Here is a 27745-nt window from a genome sequence, read left to right as displayed (position 1 = left end):
GCCCCTGGGGTATAGGGTTGGGTAAAATCAGGACATCTCCAACATAAAGGAAATTTCATAGAAAGGTTGCCCACAGAAACCCCAAACCCAGATGGGCATCCCCTGCTGCCTTCATACGTTGCTCTTTTTGGGTTGTGCACATTTATAAGGAGCCCCGGCACCTTTCTCAACAACATCACGCAACTGCTGACTGGTATTAGGTCAGGTCGCTGCGTTTAAAGTTGCTTGGTTCAAAGCACAAGACCACGGGACTCCAAAAGAAGTAAAAATGGGTTCTTGGCTTAACATAGTGCTCATGTTTGGACTTCTCTTAGTGTCTCTTCAGAGAACCCAAGGATTCCGTCTTCCTCAATCCACAAGTGACAAGGAAGAAACGCTGAAGAAACTGACAGACATAATTCCTTCTCTGCAAAAGCATTATGTAAGTAACATATATGGACCTGTTCCCAGTTGCAAAAATCTGTTAAACTAAGAAAACCCTTTGCATTATTGTAAGGGTTTTATCATCAATAAGGGTCTTCTTAACCTAATGGGCTTGTTAAATTTGGTTTCTGAACTTCTGAAGCAGGTTTCAAAGCAACTCAGACTATGTAATCAGCATGAATTACTTTCAACAGGTTTATGCCTCAGTATGGCATTCTAACCTTATATATTTAAATGACAAAAAAAAAAAAAAGTAAACAAAGGCATCTTGTGCAAAAACATTGTACCACAGCACATGGAGGTTGTGTAGACAGACTGAGAGAGCATCTGTTACTCATCCATGAAAAATTGGTGACATTGTTCGGTCTTTATTAAAGAAGAATTATGGTTATTCTGGTATAATATAGACATCACAGCAAGGGAGAAATGCACAATTAATTCTTAACACTGTTCATTTCTTCAGAACACACTCGGAACAGAATGGGTTGGAAAGTCAGTTTTTGCTTCTCAGCTGGATCGGCTGAATGTAAGTTGCAACCATTCTTAATTTGAAAGAGAAGAATAGCACAAGAATGATTTCACAGAATGGTAATGATAAATTTTTCCCTTAGTCTAGGGGCTCTTGCACTTGTCAGGCAGTGTTGCTCGAAGGAATGTTGAACATTTACGAAGAAATATTTAGAGACATGAGCAACAAGTCTGAGAAAAAAGAAGTGAAAACCAATCTAACAAACATAATGACTAATGTGACAAATGTTAGAAAAAATTACAGTGAAGAACAGAAAGTATGGAGAGAACTTCAGGAAATTCACTCAATAAAGGTAAGGATAAAGACAATAAATGTTGTCTTTAAGACTGTGTTGTCTTTATAGCAGAATTGCTGATGCTTGCAAAGATTATAATATTCAGTTGTTGGATTGTTACTATAAAAGGAATTACTCTTTAACTAAAGAAGTTGATTACAATGTATTATATATGTTTGTTTTTCCTTCAGGTGAAGAATGCTACAATCCAGAAAGGAGCACTAAATGAATTTCTCATGGTGTTCAATCTGGCCTACTGATGACTTACCTACTAATGAGACGGGACTCATCGTATGACCTTCTCTGGCTGTGCATAGTCAATTATTTATTTGTATTATTTATAATGTTTCCGCTACCTCCAGCCTGACTACTGTATATACTATTATTTTAGAGACTAATGCTTCTACCTGCGTGTTGTTGCACTGTATTTTTCTAATACAGTAATCTTTACTGTAATGTTTGGGTAGTTTGTCTTTCTAGTGGCTAACAAAGTGATTGTGATTTTATTAAAATGACAAATTGTGATTTTATTAAAATGACAAATTCTGCTTAAATTTTGTCTGTTTTAATAGAATTGAATGTTCATTTTTAAAATACAACAATGTGTTCAAACAAGTAAATCACAGACACTGAAAGTAGAGACAAACAAACAAACAAACAAACAAACAAACAAAAACAGCCAAATAAAAAAGCTGCAAAGATATAAGGTTAAGATACCCATGAAAAATGTTCAAGGCACTCAGTGTCCAACTGTAAAAAGCCTTTATTTTAATGGGCCAAACACATTTATCAATTTAAAATTGGTTGGCTATAATTAAGGTCTCTTAACTATTCAGCTGATAAAATCAGCAAAAGATGCTTAATTTAAGACATTATCAATTGATCAGCAGTTTAGTCCCCTGCTGGATTCCTAGTCAAATTCAAAGCATAAACAAAGGCATCTTGCAAGATTGTTTTATTTTTAGCTTTTCTTTGGAGGGGGACTCTTTATTAGAGAAATGCAGCGAACAGGGGGGCAGGATATACAGTAGTTAAAGAAAAAGAGGCAGAATCGGACCGGGACATCAAAGATTGGACTAAAACCTTCATCAAATGCATTGGCACCAAGGCTCCAATGTGTCAAGAGCATGTGTGCTAATAGCTAATTAACAGCTTGTACAATATTAAGCTACGTTCAAACGTATCTTGGATACACAGGGGAAATGGTGGCATTGTGTGGCAACTGATACGCAAAGAAAAAGCATTGCTACCCCATCATTTGATATACCAAAGTAAAAAATATTAATATAAGTATATTATTATATATTATATAATTTGATGCTACGTAAGATCTTGAACTGCCTCAACTGTAACTAAATGCATATAACAGCGGTCCTTGACCGCGGCCTATAGAGTGATTGATTACAACACTGTCCATTTAAGTATTTGGCTAGTGCAGCGTGTGCACATTGATTAATCTAAAGGCATAGATTTTTCATTAAGTCACAAAACATGGGCACTCGAGGGCTGATTTTATTTAATTTATGGTCAGGAGGCTTATTTCCAAAATACAGTCAATTTTAGTTTGCTGGTGCATGTGCCAGTTAATTTTTCCTCAACCTCTGCAATACTGACAACATGGACAGATACATGGATAAATTGAGGTAAACAGTGAATTTCTCAGTTGTGTCCAAGTCTTCAATAATGTCGGAGTTGACCTGTATTAAAATGATCTGCACAATTTATTTTTTATTTAGGCCTTAGATGTTAATGCTCTCTTTTTCGATGGCTCAAAACCCTCCTAAATGGAAATATGTTTTGTGAATTCTCACAAAAACTAATTTATAATTTATTAATATTTCTGACGTTCAGATTCAGAGAACTGTTGGTTGTTGCTACACCACAGTAGGTCTAAAGGGGAATTCAACTGAAAATCTATGTGGCCACAGGCTGTAAAAAGTTTACTTAAGCAAATTAACATCACCACATATCACTCACCAATGCAATGAAATGTACAGTATGTAAAGTACAAGCAATGCAGAATATTTTCATTTCTAATTTTTAGCAATTTAGTAATAACAAGGTCTTCAGCTGCAGTCACTGAGCACTTTAAACACAAATTGTATGTGGTATGCATACATTTGCCCTTTCACACATAGAAACAAACTTGCGGCCAAAAATGCATATGCACACCTATGCAAACACATGCAAGTACAGGCATGCATACAAACAATCACAATGTGCATGCATGTTATATGTCTGCATCTATATCTACACAGTCACACATTTACACATATGCAGACATTAAAGAGTGCACACACACATACACACACACACACACTACTGGGATTTTGATTTGCAGCAGCACATGAAATAGATGATCATTCGATCTTGTTGTTGGGTATAAAACCAATTTATAACCTCAGATAAAAGGTTTCATTTTCACTTATGATACAATATCTGATTGTGACCCCATTTTCAGTTTGACTCATCATGCATTCATCTCAACAGGCCCTCAACCCAGTTTCATGAAGGTCAGAGAATGGATTGCAATCTGCTCTCATTGCCAATTCTTCCAGCCATATAAATCCTTATGAATTCTCAAGTAAGCCCTTGTATAGGTTTATTGTGATGTCACTCACTTTATAGCAGTAAATCTCTGATTTAAAAGAAGATTTCATAGAAAAGTAACCCACAGAAGCCTCAAAACCCCAAGCGCATCCACTGACGCCTTCAAAGTTTTTAGTTTGCACATCTATATAAACCCCCATCCCCTTTCCCATCAACATCACTCACCTGCTGAGTAGTATCAGGTCAGGACCTTGTGTTATCAGCTGCTTGGTTCATAGTGCAAGAGCACGAAATTCCGAAAAGTAAAAAGAAAATGGATTCTTGGCTCAACATAGTACTGATGTGTGGACTCTTAATAGTAACTCTTCAGGGAACCAATGGATCAAGACTTCGTCAGTCCAAAAATGAGCACCAACAGCTGATGACAAATATCCACCATCTGCAAGAGCACTATGTAAGTGATGTCTACACACCTGAACTTTTAAGTACTTTCAAAGTACTTCTGCAGTGGGTTTAAAAGCAACTCTCTCTGTGAAAGCAGTATGAATAATTTTAGATCGCTATGATAATGAAATGATTAAATTTGGTCTTGCACCTAATAACAGCAAGAGACTGTTCTAAAATGTAATGTTTTAATAACAGCTAGTCACATCCACTGAATATACTCAACAATAAATACTCGTCAAACACTGATGTACCAAACTATATAAAAACAAATGCGCAGCCTTGTACTATAGCGGATATTAATGTATTATGGTATAACAGGGCTGGTGAAGGTTTTATAGGCAAAATGCATCCTGTTACCCATGCCAGACAACTTGGTGACACTGCCTGACCTTAAATTATTAAAGGGATAATTCACACAAAAAAATAAAATAAAAAAATATCTTATCATTTACTCACCCTCATGTCATTCCAAACCTGTATGACTTTATATATTTTATGGAAAACAAAAGAAGATATTAGGGATTGACAGTCTCATTCACCATTGACTTTTATGACAAGAAGTTAGTCAAACTTCTCTGTTTGTATTCAATGGAAGAAAGTAATTTCGGTTTGAAACATTTCCATTTTCTTCAGAACACACTCGGAACAGAATGGGTTGGAAAGTCCGTTTTTGCTTCCCATTTGGACCAGCTGAAAGTAAGTCTTACAATCTGTGTAAGAGGCTAAAATATGAAAATGCACATAAATGAATGCATTGGATGTTAAAGATATTTGTTTCCCTTAGTCCAGGGGCTCTTGCACTTGTCAGACGGTGTTACTCGATGGAATGCTGAAAATCAACGAAGAAATCTTTACAGACATGTGGAACAAGTCTGAGAACAAAGAAGTTAAAACTCTTCTAGCATCTGTAAGAAAGATGGTACAAGACTTGAGGGATAAGTACAGTGAAGAACAGAAAGTATGGAGGGAACTTCAGGACATTCACTCAATCAAGGTAAGAATAAACACAATAAAAGTTGTCCAAAGGTTGTGCTGTAAAAGGCATTTTAGACAAAAATTCCTGTAGTTGTACTGCTGTTTTGTAGGAATTACTGTTTAACTAAAGCTAAAGGTTTGTTACAATATGTGTATTTGTTCTCACTCAGGTGAAGAATAGTACAATCCACGGAGGAGCACTCAATGACTTTCTCATGGTGATTAAACAGGCCCACAAAGAAAAACATCACAAGAGCCAATGAGAAGATCCAGAAATCAGACTTAATCCTGACATAAGTCATGTCTTCTCAATACATGTAGTATTCTAGTGCCTTGCTATTGTAATATTTATTTTTAAATTATATGAAACAAAAAATTATTTATTGTCATTTTGTGTACTCTACTACAATGGTTCTCTGCTGGTCAATCATGATCCAAAAATGGTTTGCAGGTCTGTTCCATTAGTTGCAGCTATATAATCATGCATATTTAGGACAGCAAGTAAATTATTGGCTCCCAAGTGTATGAAACCATCAAAATACAATTTCGTATGATTCATGATTTTAGGACTGTGCTGGGTCGCCATTTGATTTCCAATGTAAACTCGGGGACTTGAAACAAAACCAGTTGCAAACCATTCATCTACTACACCATAAGACAATGGAACTTAACTAAAAATCAAACTTATTTTTACACAACCACAACTACAGTATTTGCATTTATTACAGTGAACAGAACTGGTGCATGCTAATCAAAATTAACTGTACATTTGCTTTAAAGATTTTGTGAGCTCTGGCTGTAACGTCAAGTACAATAAAATTAATTCAGCAAAAATGTATGCCTTGTCTTGTTCAATAGATAACTGAAATATGCACACTAGAGTAAAAATTGTTAGGCTGCAAACATAATAGACAAAATGTGTCTTCAAAATGGACACACAAACAAGCTGATTGACTAATTTTCAGCTAATGATGAAACCATGTGAAAGTGACAAGTAAGCAGTGCGTAGAAGGAATATGCTTTTGGGTTTCCATGTGGTCTGTATGAGGTATTCAGGGAGAATTTGGAAACGCCTTTCTACACAAGGGCAACCACAGGTGCATAAAAAATAAAATCAACTAACTCTACGACACTTTGGAAAATGACACATACCTTCAACATTTAGGTCCAGAGTCTAAGTGTCAGCTAACAGCTAAGAAGAACAAAGTCACATCTTTCCATCATATTATTCATACATGTAAAAATGGGATTTCCTAACATTCACCCTTAAATGTATGTCTTAGTAAGTGTAATGTAATGGTTTGTGGGATATTAAATTACGAAAGAAGGGAGCTTTCACTTACAATCTATAGGAGGATTATAATGAAAATAAACCTGTATGTTTTGATCCATCTTAGGCTAAAATAAAGCCAAGTGAAAACAGTTCTATCAAGATGACTTGAGTGAAATTTAAGATGACATTTATTTGATGACTATAAAACAAAAAAGTAATGTCTCTCTTTGGCATAGGCCCTGTCTGGCGGTCCAAAGAACTTGTACTCGGAACCGTCATATCCTGCCGGAGATAGGAGGCAGGGGCGAGGAGCCTACCCCCTGCAGGACGGGATTCAACTGGTGGTGGTGGGGTGGTGGCGGTTGCTGTGTTAACACACTGAAACAGCAATGTGATAGATTGTGAGCAGACTTATAAAGCAATGGCTTACATGTGATTGGCTAGGAATTACCCAGCTAATGGTGCGATGATATACAGCTGCTAGTCTTCCCGCTAGAACTACGCTGCACTTACATTTCCTTGAGATGTCAGATGAAGCCATTAAGTCTCACTAAATCTCATTAGATTACAAGATATCTAATCAAGTAAAAGTTTGTTAGGTTTGAAAAAAACAATCAAACAAAAAAACATTGATATAGACAAAAAGTAATGTGAGCAATCTAAGGGTTGTCAAATGTTAGTAGAACATTTAAAATACTTAATGTGGTGCACTAAATCTGTGGATACTCTGCAAGGATACCTGTGTAAACTTGAGGGGAAATTATTTTATAATCCACTAAAAATGATCTTGACACCAGTTAGTTAAAAGACATGCAAAAATGGTTCAGAAAAGTTAAGTTACAGTAGTTCTAAGAAAAGCTGTATAATAATTTGTTTGCAGATGCCACTTGGTTTGATATTTTGTATCAAATGCAATGACATTCATACATTTTAAGTGTGATTTAAGGATTGAAAAGGGTGCAAATATTTTTGGGACCACATGCCACTGTATTTTCTTATGTAGTCGCTGGATGTAGCATCACTTCTGCTGGTCTGGGAGGAAAAATAGCTTCCATCTTTAAAACCTACAGTATTTGTCTCACACTATATGCATTACTTCTGAGTCTCTCTCTCTCTCTCTCTCTCTCTCTCTCTCTATGTGTGTGAAAGGATGAGCTGATGAAGTGTTAAAACCTCAAAGGCTGGTTGCATCTGTTTTTATCTACTTAACCTCATCATCTCTTTTTACCATCTGTTAGCCCAGTGGGTGCCGGATCATATGTATGATTCTCAAGTAATTCTTCTGAATCTCTTTGCGTCATTTTTTTCCAACTACTTTCTCCAATTGAAAACCCATTAAAGTTATTCAGAATTCTTAAAAGACATAATCATAAACACTAACACAAGTGGGTATACGTTCAACAGCTGCTACCTTTGATGAAAAGGCATTATTCAAAACCCCAGGACAAGACAAAAACCACTATTTCCTTCTCTATTTGCAGCCATTGACACTTGAGCATCATTGGAGCTTCAAAGAAGGTGGCCATAGAAGCATCAGTAAAAGTCTACATTCATTCTGACAAGGCCGATGTGGCCTGAACCCATAACTGCATCACGGGATTCCAGGCAGAAGATGCGTTGGGTTCCTGAAGGTGCTGAGCTGTATCATGGTGCATTGTGATTTAAAGGAAATTCAGCCACACAAGTTCACACCTATATCATAGCTCGCTTGCTTACTCTCATGAAAAAAAAAAAAAAAAACCTATAAAAACTCCATTCACTCAAACAGTTCGAAGCATTCAGTCCATCGTCAAGACAAGAGCACAGTGAGAATCTACGAGACAGTGTACAAAAAAAAAAGAATCTTCGACTTTGAAAGTTAGGAATACTTTCAAACTTTGGCGAGAAATTATAAACTAAGAAGGACTATGATTGAGCAAAAAGTGATGGCTTTTTTTTGGGGAGTATGCTTGCTGACTTCTGGATGGATGACATACATTGAGGCCAGCGTCCCTGAAAACTTAAACAAGAGCATTGATGAGCTTAAAACATACTATGTAAGTATACCAACTTGAATTTCCATCAGGAACCAGACTAATCAACAGGTTAATCAACAGCAAATGGGGCAGTATAGGTGTACTGCTACAAGAGAACGGCCTGCAAGATACCTAATGCCAGGCCACAAATCACTCCAGATCTTTTGGAAAGAGCAAGATTTACAGATTTGTCTGCCTTTAGTTCAATTTGTAAATAGGGTATATTTGAGAGTTAATGTAATCCTATAAATATTACAGGAAAGAGAATTGTCTACCATTCATATAAACTGAAACCCCTGTGTGTGGGTCTTCTTGCACAGTGGTACAAGAGTTTCCAGACTAGTCTCCTCTGTAGGTTTCAGATGGGCTAATAATGTTCAAAACACAGTTACAAACTGGAAGTGTTAAAAATGGCAGTCCCTAAAATCTAAACCAGTAACCCATGTAAACATTGACATTATTTTCTTTCAGATTAAAGATGACCGCGAACTGCACAATGCAAACCCCATTTTCCTAAGAGCCCTGAAAGACTTAAAGGTGAATCTTGAGGTAAATTGTCGCCTTAAACACTGTGCACAATGACTCTGAGGGATAGTTCACCCCAAAAACGAAAACGTTTGCATCATTTACTCACCTTTATGTCATTCAAAACCTGAATGACTCTTCTTTCTTCAGTGGAACACAAAGGAGATGTTGGACAGAATGTTAGCCTCAGCCACCATTCATTCTGCCCAACGTCTCTTTTGTGTTTCACAGAAGAAAATAAGTCACATGGCTTTGGTATAACATGAGGCTATAGAAGATTTGACATATACCATGTGATATATCCTGTGCATTGTTCTTGTTTTTGTGGTAGGAAAGTGAGCAGAATCTTTTGATGAGCATCATAATGGACACATACAGTAGGATCATCATTCGCATGCAGAACGAGAGCCAGGATGAATCTACCAAGAAGAGACTGGAGCATGTTCAGGGGCACCTGAAAAATCTGCAAGATTACTTCTTCCCAGGCAAAAGTGCTGAGCTCAAGACTTATGCAGAAACCTTCTGGGCAATCAAGGTGAGACAATAGTTTCAGAAGATTCTGTAAAGTTAACTTGAAACCAGGGTAGCACTGAACATATGGAAAACTTACCTACAAGCCAACACTGAAAATCTACTGTGAAGATACTGCACAAGCAGAATTGGCAGAAACCTTTGCATCATATTGGCATTGAGCTTGATCCATTAGTTTTGAAACATTTTGGTATTACACTACAATTTGGCTGTGACAAACCTTGGTTAAAAAGCCGCCTTTGGTAACCACACAAAAGGAGTTTTACTTCTAAATGCGGGCAGTCAAGGTTTGTGGGCCCGGCATCTTGAACCAATTCTTTCTTTCACAATGCACTACAAATATGCTAGATATGATATATACAAAGAAACCCTGTATGTAAGAGCGTAGAGTCATCCAAAACATTTTTCTGTCTGCTTAAAATAAATAAGACCCCCACTCCCCCCACCCCCAAAAAGAAAAGAACATAAAATCTTTCAAATAAAACTGTAGAATTATCATGAGTGATTGGATATTAAAGCATATTTATTCATTTATTTGATTTTCCAAGAGTAACAAATGGGGGAATATTAATATGCTTATTTGACATGACATTACCGCATCATTGATGAAATGCCATTTCAGGAAAATGACCCAATTGTCCAGCACAAGGCATTGTTTGAGCTGAAGCGAGTCTACAGGGAAGCAACACAACTGAGAAACATGAAGAATAAAGACCGCAGGAGACGACAAGCCAAAAGCATCAGAAGGCAAAAGTCTTAACATAAAAAATGGTGGTGAATCAGTTCTATTTATTCTATTTAAAAAGTATGTGTTGGGCACAATAACTATGTGCTGTACACATTGTGCACAACACATAATAGCTGAAACTGGCATTATTTATTTTTTCTTTCATTATTTATTTGAAAATTGTACTATACTAAACTATAACTTGCTAGTAAATTGGCAAGAGTTGTAAGGTCTATGACTAAATAAAATGACTAATATTTAATCATGTGTGTTCTGCTTTAATTGATTTGTTGTGATGTGCCAATCAGTCAAGTCTGTTGCTACTATTGATACTGTAATTGTCCTTCTCAATAACGGTACTCAAGAGTTACACTGGTTACTAGGTGGAGAATATGATGGAGATGTCTCCTTTCTTCACCTAGCATTAGAAAGTCATTGTCATCGGTCTCATTAGCATAGACTTGGCTCAGAAAGATAGACAGACAGACAGACAGACAGACAGATGATAGATAGATAGATAGATAGATAGATAGATAGATAGATAGATAGATAGATAGATAGATAGATAGATAGATAGATAGATAGATAGATAGATAGATGAATACAACAAGCATGTTTAGAGTAAACACAAGTTATACTATGTATTGGGTCAAATTAATAGAAAGTAGAATGTTTCTATAAAAGATGACCTATTTGGAACAAATACAAATAATGTCCTTCTTGCATAATGCTTACAGACCTTCCAGATAAAAAATACAAATAAAAAAATGTAATTGAACAGGTTTGCCTCCATCTGTCAGTGTACAGGTTTAATACAACACACAATACAACAAATAAGCTAATATAATGTTTCACTTCCTCAAAAAAAGTGAAGCTGGAAATGTATTCTTATTATGTGGCAGCCAGGAAAAAGTACCCTTATCCAGATTTTCAGGATTGAGTCCTAGAAAAAGGCTTTTGTACAGATATATTTGACTTAGTGACTGACACACATGCTCAAGTTAACAGTTAGCATGCAAAGGCAAAAATACAGAAAGTGTATAAAATGTGACCATTTTGCTAGGTGTAAATAGCACCTGCCAAACAGCATGGCTATTTGCACTCCAATAGTCTGGTGAAAACAGAAATCAAAGACAAACTATGCCCTAGTGTCGCTGCATAAGGTGTAACAATGGTGTATTATATGCAAAATAGAAGGGCATAATTAGTTCAAAGACTCGAAGAATACTCGGCTAAAATAACAAGCTTAGGCCAGCATCAATTTCTGCACAAAAGTTGGTTTAAGCTAATTAGTTCTTATTAGTTTAGTATAATTAGTTTGGTTCTGGTCTAGCTGGTGGACCAGCATAGCCATACAAGCACCAACTAAACCTAACTGGTGAAGCTGGTTGACCAACATGGTCTTTCTGGTGAAGTTGGTTGACCAAGGAAGACTGGCTGGTTAAGAGACACTAGCATCCAAAACACTGCATGAACAGCTATGCTGTTACTGAAGCACATCACATGAGAAGTAGTGGAAGAAAAGATGGCATTGTAATTTGCCAGTAGAAGCTTTATCTAAGCAGACGATTAAATGTGCAAAATGTGAATCATAATTTAGTCTTCCCTTTATGTAGCACTTTGTCTTTGATTAGGCACAGAGCCTGCTCAGAGCAGCCTTAAATCTGTTGTAAAATTATGCCTTTAGAAAACCTGGTAAGAAGGCTCTAAGCATGACCAAATGTCACCTACACAAAAATACTCTTTGTCTGTCATTTGCCAAAAAACAACAAGCCTTGCATTAAAGAGTGAAATCATCCAAAAGTGAAAACATGACCCTCATGTTGTTCTAAACCTGTGGAACTTTAGAGACTGACAGTCTCAGTCACATTCACTTCCTCCGCATCTATTTTTTTCCATACAATGCAGGTAAAATGTGACTGTGTTCTGCAGGAGACCTTTTTGGGTGAATTAACTGTTTTAGACATGCATTGCTCAGTCATTATGAGGTGTGTAGATATTTATTTTTAGATGGCCAGGTACAGGTCATGAACAGTGGGACAGTAGCTCAAAACAGTTTCCTGTTTACAGACAGTAGACCTGCATTTCAAGGAATTAGAAAAAAGGCTGATGAAGACAAAGTGCTTAATGAGAAACATTGTCTCTGGAAAGTCCCCCCTACCCATCTCCACCCCAAACCCCCTTTGTATGATTTCAGGTAGTCAACATGCTGAGTTCATGACATTGAAAGTTGGAAATTCCTTGAGTGTGGGGATTGTACAGCAAGGTGTACAGCAGACTTGAAGTTTGGAAAGTAATCTGGAGGCTTTCAAACACAATTGAAAGCTTGGATGGATTTTGATTTAGCTGTTTAAACATATTCCAAACAATCTCACCTCAGTCATCTGGTTAAAAAGGCCTTACTTTGGAAATGATTACTATCAAGTGGCCTTCTACTGCTAAGATATGAAGAAATTGTTAATATTTGTGAGAAAAAGTATTCTATTATCCATTAGACGATTCAATGGTCTATTACTGATAGTCTAGGCCACCATGAGTCATAACATGCAAATACAACATGATTAATTACTGTTGTTAAAGTATAATTATCATGGCGCGCTTACCTCTAATGATATTTCCTTGACCCAAACTGTGGTTTAAATACAGATTTAGAATCTGGAACATCCTCAAGCCACACAAATGTCATGACCTTATTATATAGCTGTTTTACAATTTTGTGGAGACTTTTATTTAAACATCCTCAAAAAATGCGAATCTTCCAGAAAAATACACACTTTGTAGTGACAATCCCAGCTCAAACAACCCCAAAATAGATTACATTGCCATTTAACCACAGCACAACTGACATCTTGAAGAGGAATATTAACAGAAGAAAAAATCTGATGTCACCAGGAAACTAAAAATACAAAGGTGAGAGCTAGAGAGAAAGCAAAGGAAGGAAAGAGAAGAAAGGAGTATCAGCAAGGAGCTCTGTTCAGTAACCTTGTCATTCAGTCACTTTGAACCAGAGTATGGCCAGTGCTTTGCAGTGTTTGTTTCTGTTCCTCACACTTCCATTATACGAATTCCAATATACGAGTTTGCAGTGGTGTTCCAAGATGCCACGTGTGTCCCAGATATCCCTTGTTTTGATCTGAGCGTGATGGCGAAAATTGCCAAGGATGTCAGCAAGGATGCGGTGAGTATGCTGATCTAGCTGTAGCAACTACTTATGCCTTGTGTTGTGCATTGGGATTAGAACGTGAATGCGTTGGTCATTATGTGGATACAAATAACTGCATGCACTTGTTATCCAACTAGTCTGTACCTTACCAAGTCAGATTTCATACAGTATACCCGTGGAAGTAATCTCGGAAGTCAACAAAGGGCAGACTCGGTTTACAAGCATTTTTCACTGAACAGAATTCACAAAATGCCCTGGAGACATTGAACATTTCAAATGCTGAAGTTTTTAATGATCTTCTCAGATAGCTGCTGATGGCGAGAACATCCTCCTGAAGCACAATTCCTTTGAAAAAATTTGTAAAAAGGTAAGAGGCATTGTCTGAATTCATGTTATCTGTTCATGTTGCATTAAAAATATTGCCTGCTCCAGTTATTGTATGAAATAAATAATATCATAAAGTATATAATACATTAAAGACATATTGATATACAGTTGTAAGGGGGTTAAGATGGGCAAGGAGGAGGCGAGAACCGGCTTGTCAATATAAATAATAATTGAATGAAAACTTAAATCAAAACACACAAACATAAACACACATGACGGACATACCCATAATTCTCTCTCTCTCGAACCATCGTCACCGGCCGCCTTTATCCCTCGTGCGCCCCATCAGGCCGATTGGGGACCGGGTGCATAGGCGGAAATCGTGGGGGGTCAGGACCCCCCTATCTGAGGGTTGTCCCCCCTAAAATATCATTATAATATGTGTATTGTAAATAATATAATGATATATTCTTAAAAGAATTATTTAAGAAATAAAATAATACAAATGCAAACGGGCAACAATAAAAAAAACCCTTGGTGTCCCCTTCAAAAATTGCTCTTGAGAATTGTTATGTTTATTGTCCCCCCCCAACATTTTGAAGACATTTTCGCCCCTGACCGGGTGTGCGACATTCTAGCCCAGACCCGCCCCTCTCCACTCCACAACAGTATACTGTATCTTACTTGCTACACACTTTCATTACACTCTATCCAGAGCTCTATTTAAACTTAGATTTAAATACTGCCAAAAAGAACCGAAATATAATCAATATGCGCCTGAGAGGTTGTCAACATTTCAGGTAGCATCAGGTTGTTATATTGATCTATATCATTTTCATTTTTTTAGAAAGAACTTCATAGCTGTGTCCTGCAAAAAATCATGGATCTCTTTCTAAATTATTTTGTTGAGACACACAGGAGATAATTTGAACAGCACATAGGAGAAATGAACCATCTTGAGCTGATATACATCATGGATCAACTCAGGAACTGCGAGTATAAGGTCAGCACACGCCACCATATCTTCTCTGAATATTTGTATTAATGCATTAGATGCTATACCAACTTGTAGTGCATTTTATCATCATGTGTGTTCCCTGGGAATCAAACCCATGTCCTTGCCATTCATAAACAAAAATCATAGTGTAAACCTTGAAATGTTACACCATAAAGTGTCTTTGAATAATTCATTTATGTTATAACTCACAGGAGGCGAGTCACCAACATATTTTGTATTTTAGAAGCTGGTGCCAAAATGGGATGCTGGTTTGCTGCTGCCAACACCAGGCTTAATAACTAAACCAACAAATAGTCCTTGGTTAACCAACTTAACAAAAAAGACCATGTTGGTTGCCCAGCTACACCTAGTTTTGCCACTAAACAGGATAGCTGTGCTGGTCCACTAGCTAAAACAGCAGCATACCAGCACTAACCAGCATAAACCATAATGGAAATTCATGCCAAAAAAGGTAGCCATCTTACAGCTACAGAAACTTATGTTTGCAAGTGAGAGGGTAGGTATGAGCACTGAAAATTACAGTTTTTGCTGTCCATTGAAGTATTGAAAGGATAATTTATCCTGTTGACATATGTTTCTGTTTTCTTTTCTCACTCTTTATCTTTACTACTTATAGATTGAAGATGTGAACATCCAGGATAGGGTCATGGATGAGCTGAAATTGCTCCATTTGTACATACATGGAAAAGGCTTCTGGGAAAATAGGAGTGACTGAAGACTAAAATGTATTGTTGTCACAACTCTGTAAAGAAACATCAAGACATACATAAATGCAAGGATGCATGCAAAGAACCAAGAATGTAATGTATTATATCTGTCCAAAGGGGCAAAATACCAAGTCTACTCATGTTTCTAAAAAAGATATCTTAGTTTTAAGATCAAACAAATGTTCAGATATTCAGGCTTTTTAGTGCAAATATCTTTCAATAATTATATATAATTTTTCTAAAGTAATGAGTATTTAAAAATGAATAATGAATAATGTTTTTTATTGCATTAATTTTTCTGCTCAGTAAGACCTTTTTAACATCTGTGTCTATGTATTTGCTTATGTGTGTACACCCATGTGCAATACTTGGCCATTTTCTAACATGTTTGGCAATTTCAACTGCACCTATTTTAGTAATGTGCATAAAATCAAGCATGTAACCATGCAATCTCCTTAGAATTTTTTTTTGTTTGTTAAATGGGTAGAATAATGCCCCCCTAATGCACAAAGTGAGGAACATAGTAAACTGTGAGTCTGATGTGGAGGAACTTGGCTCGCCAGCACAAAGCCAGATCTTTGGGATGAATTGGAACACCAACATCAGTAGACTCCTCATAGATCATTGATTGATCTTGTGTCTGAGAGTAAATCCCCACAGTCATAATGAAACATCTAGTGGAAAGCCTTACCAGAAGAATGAATGCTTATATAGACGCAAAAGGATGGTTTTGAAATGAAATGTTCAACAAGCACATTGGTTGTAGTGTTCAGGTGTCCACATTTTGCCATATAGTGTATGTGCCTCTGAAAACAGCCTAAGAAAACTAAAGGGCATTTTTGGCCAAAAAGCCATCATCAGAGGCAGACGTAGCCCTATATTTTGTCCGGAATCCATCATTAAGCCACGGGAGCCCAGTATCAGCTTACTCAAAATACAATCCAATATATTCCACAGAATATCAAATACTGTTCTTCCACAACATTGTTTGAAGAACAGTTATACTTTAACTAAATGAGTATGTGCAAACAATTCACAAAAAGTTATTCCTCTACACAAGCTACACAACACTAACTACACAAGCTCTGCTTTGAGACAGTTCATCTTCCCTCTGCATTTCGTACTTGTGCAGCAAGAGTGAAAGTGTTTCAAGCATGCACAAGGATTTCATAAAGGTCCAGCTCAAATTAAAGGGAATTCACATAACTTTTTCATATGTTTCTCATAAATCAAATGAAAACAGTGTGACAAACTGTGTCTTACAACTGAGTGAGTGATGGTTAGAATATATATAGGTCAAAGGACAACATGAACCAAGTTAAGAATTCTATAGAAGTGATATGCTTGTTCATGTTGTCTTCCTTAAAGGGATAGTTCACTGTGACGAGGAGGAGGGCGGGGCCCTGAATAGAGCTAAGTAGCCGAGAAGGGGATAAAGACTAGCCGGAGGCACCAGTTCGAGAGAGAGAGATGCACACGTCTACATTGCATGTGTGTCTGTGTTTGTTTATGTTTGTTTTATGTTGAGTTTTATCATTAAACTTTATGTTTACTCATTTAACCTTACCTCGCTACATTCACCCAAAAATAAAACATTCTCTCATCATTTACTAATCCTTGTGTCATCCCAGATGTGTGACATTTTTTCTTCTGCAGAACACAAATTATGATTTTTAGAAGAATATTTCAGCTCTGTAAGTCCATACAATGCAAGTGATTGGGTGCCAAAAATGTTATGTTCCAAAAAGCACATAAAGGCATCATTAAAGTAATCCATATGACTCCAGTGGTTTATTTCAGAGGCAGGTCCCCCCCCCCACCCTTTCGGTCCCCCCGGAGATCGCTACCGACAGGGAGATCGCTATCATGGGCCCGGCCCGTAAACACTACCAATGGGGACAGGAACACAGCTACCCTCTTCAATACAATAAAAGTGGATGGGAACCAGGGGCTATCAAGCTCCATAAAGAAAAAAAAGAAAAAACACTATAAAAACAAATTTCGAAGGACATGAAAACAGGTAATTGATGATCATTTTCTATTTCTATTTTTCTTTTTTCCAATTCCCTTGAAAAAAATAATGCATATTTAATGGAGTCTAAACTGAAAATAGGACTATACTGAAAAGCGAAACCTCATACACACCACGACCAGGCAGTATTTCTGTGTTGCATGGCTACAATGTGCCAGTGATTTAACCAGTCAAAAGCTAAACACTTTTTTGATGATAGCTTATCTGTATCATACTGAAAAACAGCCACAAAAAGAAGCAACAGGGCCCACAGAGGAAACTGTGGCAAGCGAAGAAAGACATAGATGTAAAGACACTAAAGAAGGTTCCTAATGAATGAATGAACAGCAAATGTTTATCATCTTCAAAGAGTGTAATTATACTGAAACACATGTGATGGCTTCTCTGCTTTATCTACTTTAATGTCCACATGCACAAATGCAATAGAACTGTCTTGGTTTGTAATGGGTGTTGGCCTGTCTCGTCGCATATGTCACCAAGAAACCCCCAGTGTCCCGTCACTTCTGGTAAGCAGCAGCTACTGAAGCTTACGATAAGCAGAGCACAGCAGACCACAGACCTAGCCTTCTTCTGAAGGGGTGGTGTAAAAGAGAGAGAGACTTCAGTTGCTTGACACAGAACTGCCTCTCTGGTCTAGTGGTGAGATAGAGGCTTGGGAACGACACACAGTGACAGTGTGAACTACTTCATTTAGAATCAATTAAGGTACTTTTAGCAGACCAGTTCCTCTTTGAAAATCAGACTATTGTAGTCATCAGTCCTATCATCAGAATTTCAGTTCAAAAAATAAATGTATGTCTATTTATATGTGTGTATATTACTGGGTGTTGTCAGTGCTTTCGTTCTCAGTAATGCCTTGCTTGCATCCAAAATGCAACTGTGAGCATTGCTGCACAATAGCCTACACTTTAGTGACATCAGCTTTTTGAAGATTATTCCTAGAAAAACTTAACATCAAAACTTCAGGGCAATCAGCAATATGGTGGTGGAAAGATATGCAAATTCATGAATGATGTGTACTTTTTCTAATTTCTTTCCCTAGTCACGATACGACATGACTGAATAGAAAATACAAACACTTTAAAAATGCAACAGCTCATCATTTATGTGTTTTATGTGATAGTTTAACCGCTTGTGACAAGCATGTAAGAGAATCAGAGTTTGAATTCCAGCCTCCATCCATCTTCAACCGCTTATCCGAAGTCGGGTCGCGGGGGCAGCCGCACCAGCAGGGGGCCCCAAACTTCCCTATCCCAAGCCACATTAACCAGCTCTGACTGGGGGACCCCAAGGTGTTCCCAGGCCAGTGTGGAGATGTAATCTCTCCACCTAATCCTGGGTCTTCCCCGAGGCCTCCTCCCAGCTGGACGTGCCTGAAACACCTCCCTATGGAGGCGGCCAGGGGGCATCCTTACCAGATACCCAAACCACCTCAACTGACTCCTTTTGATGCACATTTTAGGCTGAATACCAGCCTAACTATAAAAATAAAAAAAACTGGGGTTGTTAATTTTTAAAGAACTAATTACATGATATGCCAATTAATAAATCAAATGAACTGCAATTAATCGCTTAAAACTACTGGCTGAGAAAGGCCCTCCGATAAAAATAATTACATTTATAAAAATTAACTAATTATAAATAGTTATATTTAAATAAAATATATATTTTGAATGAATGAATGAATGAAAAACTTTATTTCGAACATGTAAAAATAATTCAATAATACAAATAATAATACAAAAAATATAATAATACAATAAACAAGAAACAAAACAATATTAACATATACATGTCTGAAAAGGAGTAGGAAGAAGCATAAGCTTATTTAATCCTACCCCTTCTCCACCTCTAGTTAATAATCATTAAATTGGCTTCATAATTATATAACCTTAATCCTATTTTAAGCATGGGGCCGTATAACTATTTTGGAATAATATTTCAGATAAACCAGGGCCAATGCACATAGGCGTCAAGCGGACACTTTTGGAACATCTCACTTTAACTGCACTGCGCACACAGCGTTTTTAGGTTGCTGTGTCAAGTAAAACATAGTTTGAAACTTAGAAAAACACTTCTCTGTCCAGCTATGTTTGAACGCAAGTACGTGTCCACATCTTGTGCTGTCACAAGTGTCAAGCAAGCCTGAGTGTGGTTTGTTGTCTGTACAGCTGCGTGTTGCCTATACAGCTGGAGATTCGCTTCTGGAAACAGGTGGTACTTCAATCTTGAATTGCTCCAATATTCCATATAATGGTCCAGGGACATGATTCATTTCTTAGCCCATAAATTGCAGAATCTAAAGTTAACCAAACACAGATGAGAACTAATCTGAAAATACTGCCAATAAAACTCTTTTCAAAATTTTATGAAACACCGTGGACAAAAATAATATCCATCCTTGGATGACAAGTGGTTGTGGCGTAGTGGGCTAAAGCGCATAACTGGTAATCAGAAGGTTGCTGGTTCAATCTGGTTCAATTGTCCCTGTAATATGTGCACTGTAAGTTGCTTTGGATAAAAGCATCTGCCAAATGCATAAATGTAAATGACAAATATACTCCACAATAAACTGAGCAAGGTGAGACACAGAGAATGGATCAGAGCAGAGACACTGGAACAAAAAGTTGCAGAGAACAAGATCATGAATCTTTCAGGTCATGCTCATCTTGGTTCTCCTGACTGCATTACCCTCTGAAAGCGAAGTTCACCCACCCAACCCTGAAATTCACCACCACTTCAAGTTTTGGGTAGAATGTACTGGGACCGGCACATTGCGTAGGCTGAGGACCAAAGGTTCCACTAAAGGTTTCATCATGCTTCCAGCAAATGAAGCCCTTGCACAATAATAGTCGAAAGTTTGGACACACTTACTCATTCTTTCTTATGACTATTTTCCACAATTTAGACTAGATTTACACAATTTATTCCATAATCTGACTAGATTAGAGCACACGCTGGCCATTCTCTCAAACAACTTCACGAGGTATCCATCTGGGATGCGTGTTCCCATGTATGCTGACAACTTTTTTGATGCTATTCCTTTACTATCTGGTAGAATTTACCATTTTAAAATGTTTTAAATTAGTATTTAATTCTATAAGAAATGCATAGGGTTGCAAGGGTAATTCATAGTTGTCTACAAAATTCATTTCAAGCATTTGTTTTGAACAAAAAGTTTTTGAGATCACGAGAAACATTACTGTGTCCAAACTTTTGACTTTTTTGATTCTGCTGTCAATGCATGATTATAAAAAATTTAAAAAAATGTTTCTTTGTACCTATTAGTATGACTGTTTCTCCTTGCAGCACATCCTTTGTGATTTTACACATTGATGTTAGTCGCTTAGAACAGTAAACTTAAAGTTAAAGTGTAGACTACTTTCCACAATTTTCCCCTTCCAATATATGTACACTTTATACAGGCTGCTGTCGACATGCATTGCTATATCGTTTATTTGGTGTGCTTCTTCAGAAAACAGGTACTATATTTTGGAGATAGCGATCAGAAACTCAAATGCAACTATGCTGATACCTATCGTGACACTAGAACAGACACAAATGTATCCAAAATCACAGTGACACATCCTATTTCAGATAAATTCAAAAGCTTGTAGATACATTTGTAAGGCTGCATACTGTACCTGGTGCACTAAACCATAAACTGTTGCCAGTGAATCTTGTGATAAATGGTAATATGAGGTAGATAATTTTAGGATTTTTCTTTACCTCGTTCAGTTACCAGTTGCTTATGAACATCAACAATTATTTACATCTGAGATAATAGGAATATAAAATGAAAGCCAGGAATACAGAAGCAAATTCATTTTTTCCCCGATATTAGACTATAATTTGTAACAGCATTAATCCACTACAATTGGCTCCAATGATAAACACCATACTGTCTGGATTCATTGTGCACATTGTGTGTTTGCACATAGCAAGCATAAATTCAACCTATATCTTAGTACCTCATCTGCATATAAAAAGGGCAGATGCATTTTAGGTCCTATGAGCTGTCATTTCAGAATATGTCACACTTCCTGTGCATGCTTACTTGCTCTGCTCACTGCGTGGTTGTAAACATGTAGGAGTAAAAGACCAACAAACTGAAACACTTTGGAAAAATAACTATTCAAGCAGTATTCTGCCATTCAACTATCTGAATATAAACTTAAAAAACTGTTTCAAAGTCACTGGCCATTAAACGTCAATTAGAATGCTTGAACCACATGGCTTGACCACAGTAATATTCTTAAATAGGATAGTATAATAAATGTAGTTTGTCCACTCAAAAAGTGAGAAACCAAAGTGATGAAGATTGTCCATTCACAGAGTGAAAAACCAAAGTGATGCTTCAGGACTGTCCCTACCCTGAATGGGATAAGCTAACAATCATTTCTGTTCCATAGGTGAGAAAATACACATGAATCAAGCTCCACCACCCATGCCTGCTGTCTCACACATGGTGCCAAGTGAACAAATAGTGAAAGGTGCTACATATTATAGAACTTTCCTTAAAACTAAATTTTCTACAAGGCACACAGCTTTGAGCAGTATTTCTGAGGATTAGAGATGACCTTAGAAAAAGCACAACATGATAAAATGCATTTACATGTATGCATTTAGTAGGCACTTATATCCATAGCAACTTAGTGTATTCATGGTATACATTTTATCAGTTTGTGTGTTCCCTGGAAATTGATTCCATGTGCTTGGTGTTGTTAGTGCCAAGGACTACCAGTTGAGTGTCCTAGAGATGCACAGTTTATAGGGGTTCAAAGACCCTTACATTGATACTATTCTGCCAAGTAACTGACAAGCAACATCTCCCATCAGAAGTTTTTGCATCAGTTCAAGTACATTTACCTTCTGTTGTGAAACTAAATGCATGTTGGCTCAACCGTGTAATAGACCTGGGTTTGTGTACTGTGTTGAAACCAAGAAATAATCAGGTTCAAGTCATCATTTGGATGTTCCATTTTTCCTCTAAGATTACAGTTTAACTCCAGTGATAGTTAGGTTTATGGTTGGGGTTTGGCAGGTAGAGTTAACAAAATATGCTTTCCTCTTCACTGTATTACATCAGTGAAAACTAAAAACAATTCACTTTAAAACTCACTTTTTTCATCACTCTGTGGATATTTCTCCCAGAAACTCAAGCTCACACGTGCCCTTATGTTAAAAAAACACTAAGTCAGTATTTAGAATTGCGGTAAGCACAGATCAACTTTAGCTGACCTACAGTTACATAATTCATAGAGAGATTAGTCTGTGTCAACTGGTTACCTTTTTTAAGGGAACATCCTTTAAGGATCCACCACCATCCAAAACATCCTGCAGTTTTCTCTAACCTGGGAATGGATTACAGAAAGATCCAAACTTTACAATCTTATCTTATCTGCTTGTAACCATGGAAATTTCAGTTAGGATCTCATTTAGGACAAAAGCTATTACAAAATAACATTTCTTCAATGCCTTGTCTTAACTTAACTACATTTAGGATTTGCTTCTGTAATATGAATTTCTGAAAAATCCTAATTTAACTGATCAGACCTTAATTTACGACAGGAAGCTTTCTGTAATATATATATATATATATATATACTCACCTAAAGGATTATTAGGAACACCTGTTCAATTTCTCATTAATGCAATTATCTAATCAACCAATCACATGGCAGTTGCTTCAATGCATTTAGGGGTGTGGTCCTGGTCAAGACAATCTCCTGAACTCCAAACTGAATGTCAGAATGGGAAAGAAAGGTGATTTAAGCAATTTTGAGCGTGGTATGGTTGTTGGTGCCAGACGGGCCGGTCTGAGTATTTCACAATCTGCTCAGTTACTGGGATTTTCACGCACAACCATTTCTAGGGTTTACAAAGAATGGTGTGAAAAGGGAAAAACATCCAGTATGCGGCAGTCCTGTGGGCGAAAATGCCTTGTTGATGCTAGAGGTCAGAGGAGAATGGGCCGACTGGTTCAAGCTGATAGAGGAGCAACTTTGCCTGAAATAATCACTCGTTACAGCCGAGGTATGCAGCAAAGCATTTGTGAAGCCACAACACGCACAACCTTGAGGCGGATGGGCTACAACAGCAGAAGACCCCACCGGGTACCACTCATCTCCACTACAAATAGGAAAAAGAGGCTACAATTTGCAAGAGCTCACCAAAATTGGACAGTTGAAGACTGGAAAAATGTTGCCTGGTCTGATGAGTCTCGATTTCTGTTGAGACATTCAGATGGTAGAGTCAGAATTTGGCGTAAACAGAATGAGAACATGGATCCATCATGCCTTGTTACCACTGTGCAGGCTGGTGGTGGTGGTGTAATGGTGTGGGGGATGTTTTCTTGGCACACTGGCATCGTTTAAATGCCACGGCCTACCTGAGCTTTGTTTCTGACCATGTCCATCCCTTTATGGCCACCATGTACCCATCCTCTGATGGCTATTTCCAGCAGGATAATGCACCATGTCACAAAGCTCGAATAATTTCAAATTGGTTTCTTGAACATGACAATGAGTTCACTGTACTAAAATGGCCCCCACAGTCACCAGATCTCAACCCAATAGAGCATCTTTGGGATGTGGTGGAACGGGAGCTTCGTGCCCTGGATGTGCATCCCACAAATCTCCATCAACTGCAAGATGCTATCCTATCAATATGGGCCAACATTTCTAAAGAATGCTTTCAGCACCTTGTTGAATCAATGCCACGTAGAATTAAGGCAGTTCTGAAGGTGAAAGGGGGTCAAACACAGTATTAGTATGGTGTTCCTAATAATCCTTTAGGTGAGTGTATATATAAACATAATTTATATGTTAAAAATATATTTATATATATTGTTTTGATTATTTGTCTTCTTTATTGTATGTATAAATTTTGAATTGACGGCTAGAACAACGCACGCCCGGTCCCCAATCAGCCTGATGGGGCGCGCAAGGGATAAAGGCGGCTGGTGATGACGGTTCCAGAGAGAGAATTACAGGCAGCTACTCTGTGTGTTTATGTTCCTGTGTTTTTCTGTTTATTTCTTCATTAAACTATTACTTATATCGTCAAGCCGGTTCTCGCCTCCTCCTTACCCATTAACCCCTTTTTTTTGTACTTGCTTGTTTTGATTATCTACACTCCTGCCAGTCTAACTTTTATGAAGTTGGTGGTTAGGACATATTGTCACCCTAAACAAGCAGATAATAAAAATGTTCCTACTTACTTTAAAACTTGAGGACAGTTTTGCTGCTTCCTACGGTGATCGTTGTGCTACATTGATAGGCGGAACACTGGGGCAGGCGAATTCGCTGACATCGCGATCCACGTTTATCTTCTCCCTCGTAACGAATATTACCTTTTACAAGCAAATTAAACATTAAACATGATTGTCACTAGAGGGCAACATGCAACTGTCACATCCGCAGGTCAGAGATGGTGAAAAGGGGGTGTTTTCGCCTGTTCATTGATGATCTATGGCTGAGTTCGGAATTGCATACTACCATACTACTCATACTATTTCTTCCACAGACACAAATGGAAGAAGTAGTAAGAGTAGTATGGGTAGAATGCCATTCCAAACTCAGCCTATGACATTTTGGGCATGCCAAAATGGCCGCTCGAACACTTCCTGTAGCTTCACCTCCTGCTAGAAGTTAACTGTTGCATTAGCGATCCAGTTCTATGTATATGTCAATGGATATGCTACATGAATGTAAAGAAAATAACTCAGAAGTGTTTGGAAGTATAACTGTTATCATGAATGTGGCAGAGCACTTTGAACTCTTTACCTTACTCATTATAGGCCTACATGAAATCAGTGTTCCAAACATGACATAGCAAACAATTAAACTCCATTATTACTTAATATAAAGGGAACTAAGAGTCACATGAAGGCTACATATGGACACACAAAATAAACCAATATGCAAATAAAGAATGCTCACCTCTAGGCAATTAGTGTTTTAAGTCATTTGTCCAAGTGCAAAGTACCCCTGCCAAAGAGTGATCCATGATGTTATGGCTCCATCTAGTGAAGAACTTCTGAAATAGGACCTACAAACCCTACAAAAGAAAAGCATGAGATTAAGGACTACTCGATTTCAACACTGAGTTTTCACAAAGTAAAGCTAGATATTATGACAGTTTATTTTAAATAAAATATTACAACAAAAACATAAAATAAAGAGAAGATTTGTATATATTTAAGTGATTTTAATATAATTTCAGTAGTAATTGGTCTATTACAAAAGTGTTTCATATACAGATGTCTACTGCAAGATGCTATTGCTTTTCTGAGAGGCAGAGGTGGGATCTCACAGGAAAATATTTAAGACAGAACAAAAGATGAGCATGCTCTTTTGTGCTAGCTTGAATTTGGGGCAATATGTTAATACTCTCATCTATTATTGCACTTAATGACTAAATAATTATCATCCATTTAAATAGTTAGAAATGTCCTGACAGTATTTTATAGATTTAAATATTGGCTAACTAATGTTACAATATTATTGCATGCATCAGACATCCTCAATAACAAGTGTGAGAGAAACTTAATTGAAGTTCAAAAAGAGATCACAAAAGAGGTAAGGAACCACAAACATCAAACTGAAGTAAATGTAGAGCAACATAATCCACATCATAATTTGAAATAGAGTAGATTCACACAAGAGAACAGGTCCAGGTAAAGTAAAGTGGGAAGACCGGATTCAGAGTAGCGCCATTTTAATTTGGAATCAATACGAGGCTGAGAGGGATAGACTTACAGTCTCTCTTGCTAATGAAACATTATAAAAACATCTTGGCTTTTTTTGTTTTTTTTAGAACATGAAAAACTCTATAAAATATTAGATGTGATCTAAGACCTTTAAACAGTGTATGTCGTTGAGGAGACTACAGGTCTATCCCTCACTGATCGTTTTCTTTCCCATCGAAAAATACATTTTGTGTTACTTTGAGGTCTGTCCATGTTCAAACAGGCTTTGATGAAATACTTAAGGCAGATGCTATTTGCACCCTGGTGCAAATAATGGTATATGCTATTTACACCCCAGTGCAAATAGTGGCAGATATGATTTGCACCCCAACCCTGGTACAAATAGTGGCAGATACTATTTACACCCATATTTAAATATGAATATATAGCCTTCTCCACACTGTTTGGCTTACACTAATTCATGACACTTCTGTTCGGTTTGTTTTGGGCCCCAGCTACTTTCCAATGGCTTGTGAACTGAATCCTCAGACCGCATGGTGCTTATGCTGCTGCATATCTAGATTATATTATTATTTACAGTAATGACTGGCAACGACACTTGCAACATCTGTGGGCTATCCTGAGATAGTTGAGAAGAGCGGGGCTCACAGCAAACCCAAAGAAGTGCACAATTGGGCGGGTGGAGGTATGGTATCTGGGCTTCCACTTGGGCCATGGGCTGGTGTGGCCCCAAATTGATAAAACTGCAGTGATAGCAGCCTCCCCGAGACCTAAGACAAAAAAAGGAGGTAAGACAGTTACCGGGGCTTGCTGGCTATTATCGTAGGTTCCTAACTATTCGGCTGTTACCAGTCCGCTGACTGATCTTACTAAAAAGGTAGCACCAGATCAGGTCCAGTGGACAGAGCAATGTCAACAGGCATTATGCAGGTGAAAGCTGTGCTTTGTGGCGGGCCACTTTTAAGTACCCCTGACTTATCTCTCCCTTTTATTTTACAGACGAATGCTTCAAACAGGGGGTTGGGGCGGTACCCTCGCAGGTGGTGAAGGGGGAGGAACGGCCAGTGCTGTACATTAGTCGGAGGCTCTTCTTGAGAGAGAATAAATACAGCACTGTAGAGAAGGAATGTTTGTCCATTAAGTGGGCAGTCCTCACTCTCCGCTACTACATGCTGTGGCGGGCCTTCACACTCTGTTCAGATCACACCCCGCTCCAGTGGCTCCACCGCATGAAGGATACTAACATGCGGATCACCTGTTGGTATCTGGCGTAACAGCCATTTAAGTCCAGGGAGAGGGGGAGAGGTAAGGATTCATCCCTGGGTGATCATTAAGTCTAACATCTGTTTCTTAGTATTTAGCAGTAATTCAGGATGAGTGATAAAAGAAGCCCATGCCAGAGCACAAGAAAGAGAGAGAAAGAGAGAGAGAGCTATACAGCCGTGCACGTGATTGAGTGTTGATAATAGTCAGAGTGAACAGAGTGTTTATTGTACAGAATAAAGAGTTATAACAT

The 27745-nt window shown here is 37.7% G+C and overlaps 3 protein-coding genes across 3 annotated transcripts; all 3 read left to right on the top strand.

The window, feature by feature from the left end:
• Positions 1-268: 268 nt before the first annotated feature.
• LOC127638738 (interferon gamma-related-like) lies at positions 269-1486 on the top strand. Its single transcript, XM_052120435.1, has 4 exons — positions 269-421; positions 887-949; positions 1035-1244; positions 1418-1486. The coding sequence occupies exons 1-4, from the start codon at positions 269-271 to the stop codon at positions 1484-1486; spliced, it is 495 nt and encodes a 164-aa protein (XP_051976395.1).
• Positions 1487-4089: 2603 nt separating this feature from the next.
• LOC127638740 (interferon gamma-related-like) lies at positions 4090-5461 on the top strand. Its single transcript, XM_052120436.1, has 4 exons — positions 4090-4230; positions 4857-4919; positions 5008-5217; positions 5369-5461. The coding sequence occupies exons 1-4, from the start codon at positions 4090-4092 to the stop codon at positions 5459-5461; spliced, it is 507 nt and encodes a 168-aa protein (XP_051976396.1).
• A 2917-nt stretch (positions 5462-8378) lies between these two features.
• Positions 8379-10302, top strand: LOC127638737 (interferon gamma 1-like). The gene is made up of 4 exons (XM_052120434.1): positions 8379-8507; positions 8958-9035; positions 9343-9546; positions 10165-10302. The coding sequence occupies exons 1-4, from the start codon at positions 8379-8381 to the stop codon at positions 10300-10302; spliced, it is 549 nt and encodes a 182-aa protein (XP_051976394.1).
• Positions 10303-27745: the final 17443 nt, after the last annotated feature.

This window comes from Xyrauchen texanus, chromosome 47 (genome assembly GCF_025860055.1).
Source record: "Xyrauchen texanus isolate HMW12.3.18 chromosome 47, RBS_HiC_50CHRs, whole genome shotgun sequence".
Lineage (NCBI taxonomy): Eukaryota > Metazoa > Chordata > Actinopteri > Cypriniformes > Catostomidae > Xyrauchen > Xyrauchen texanus.
The sequence above is the reverse complement of the archived record's forward strand: the minus strand, read 5'-3'. Positions and strand labels throughout refer to the sequence as shown.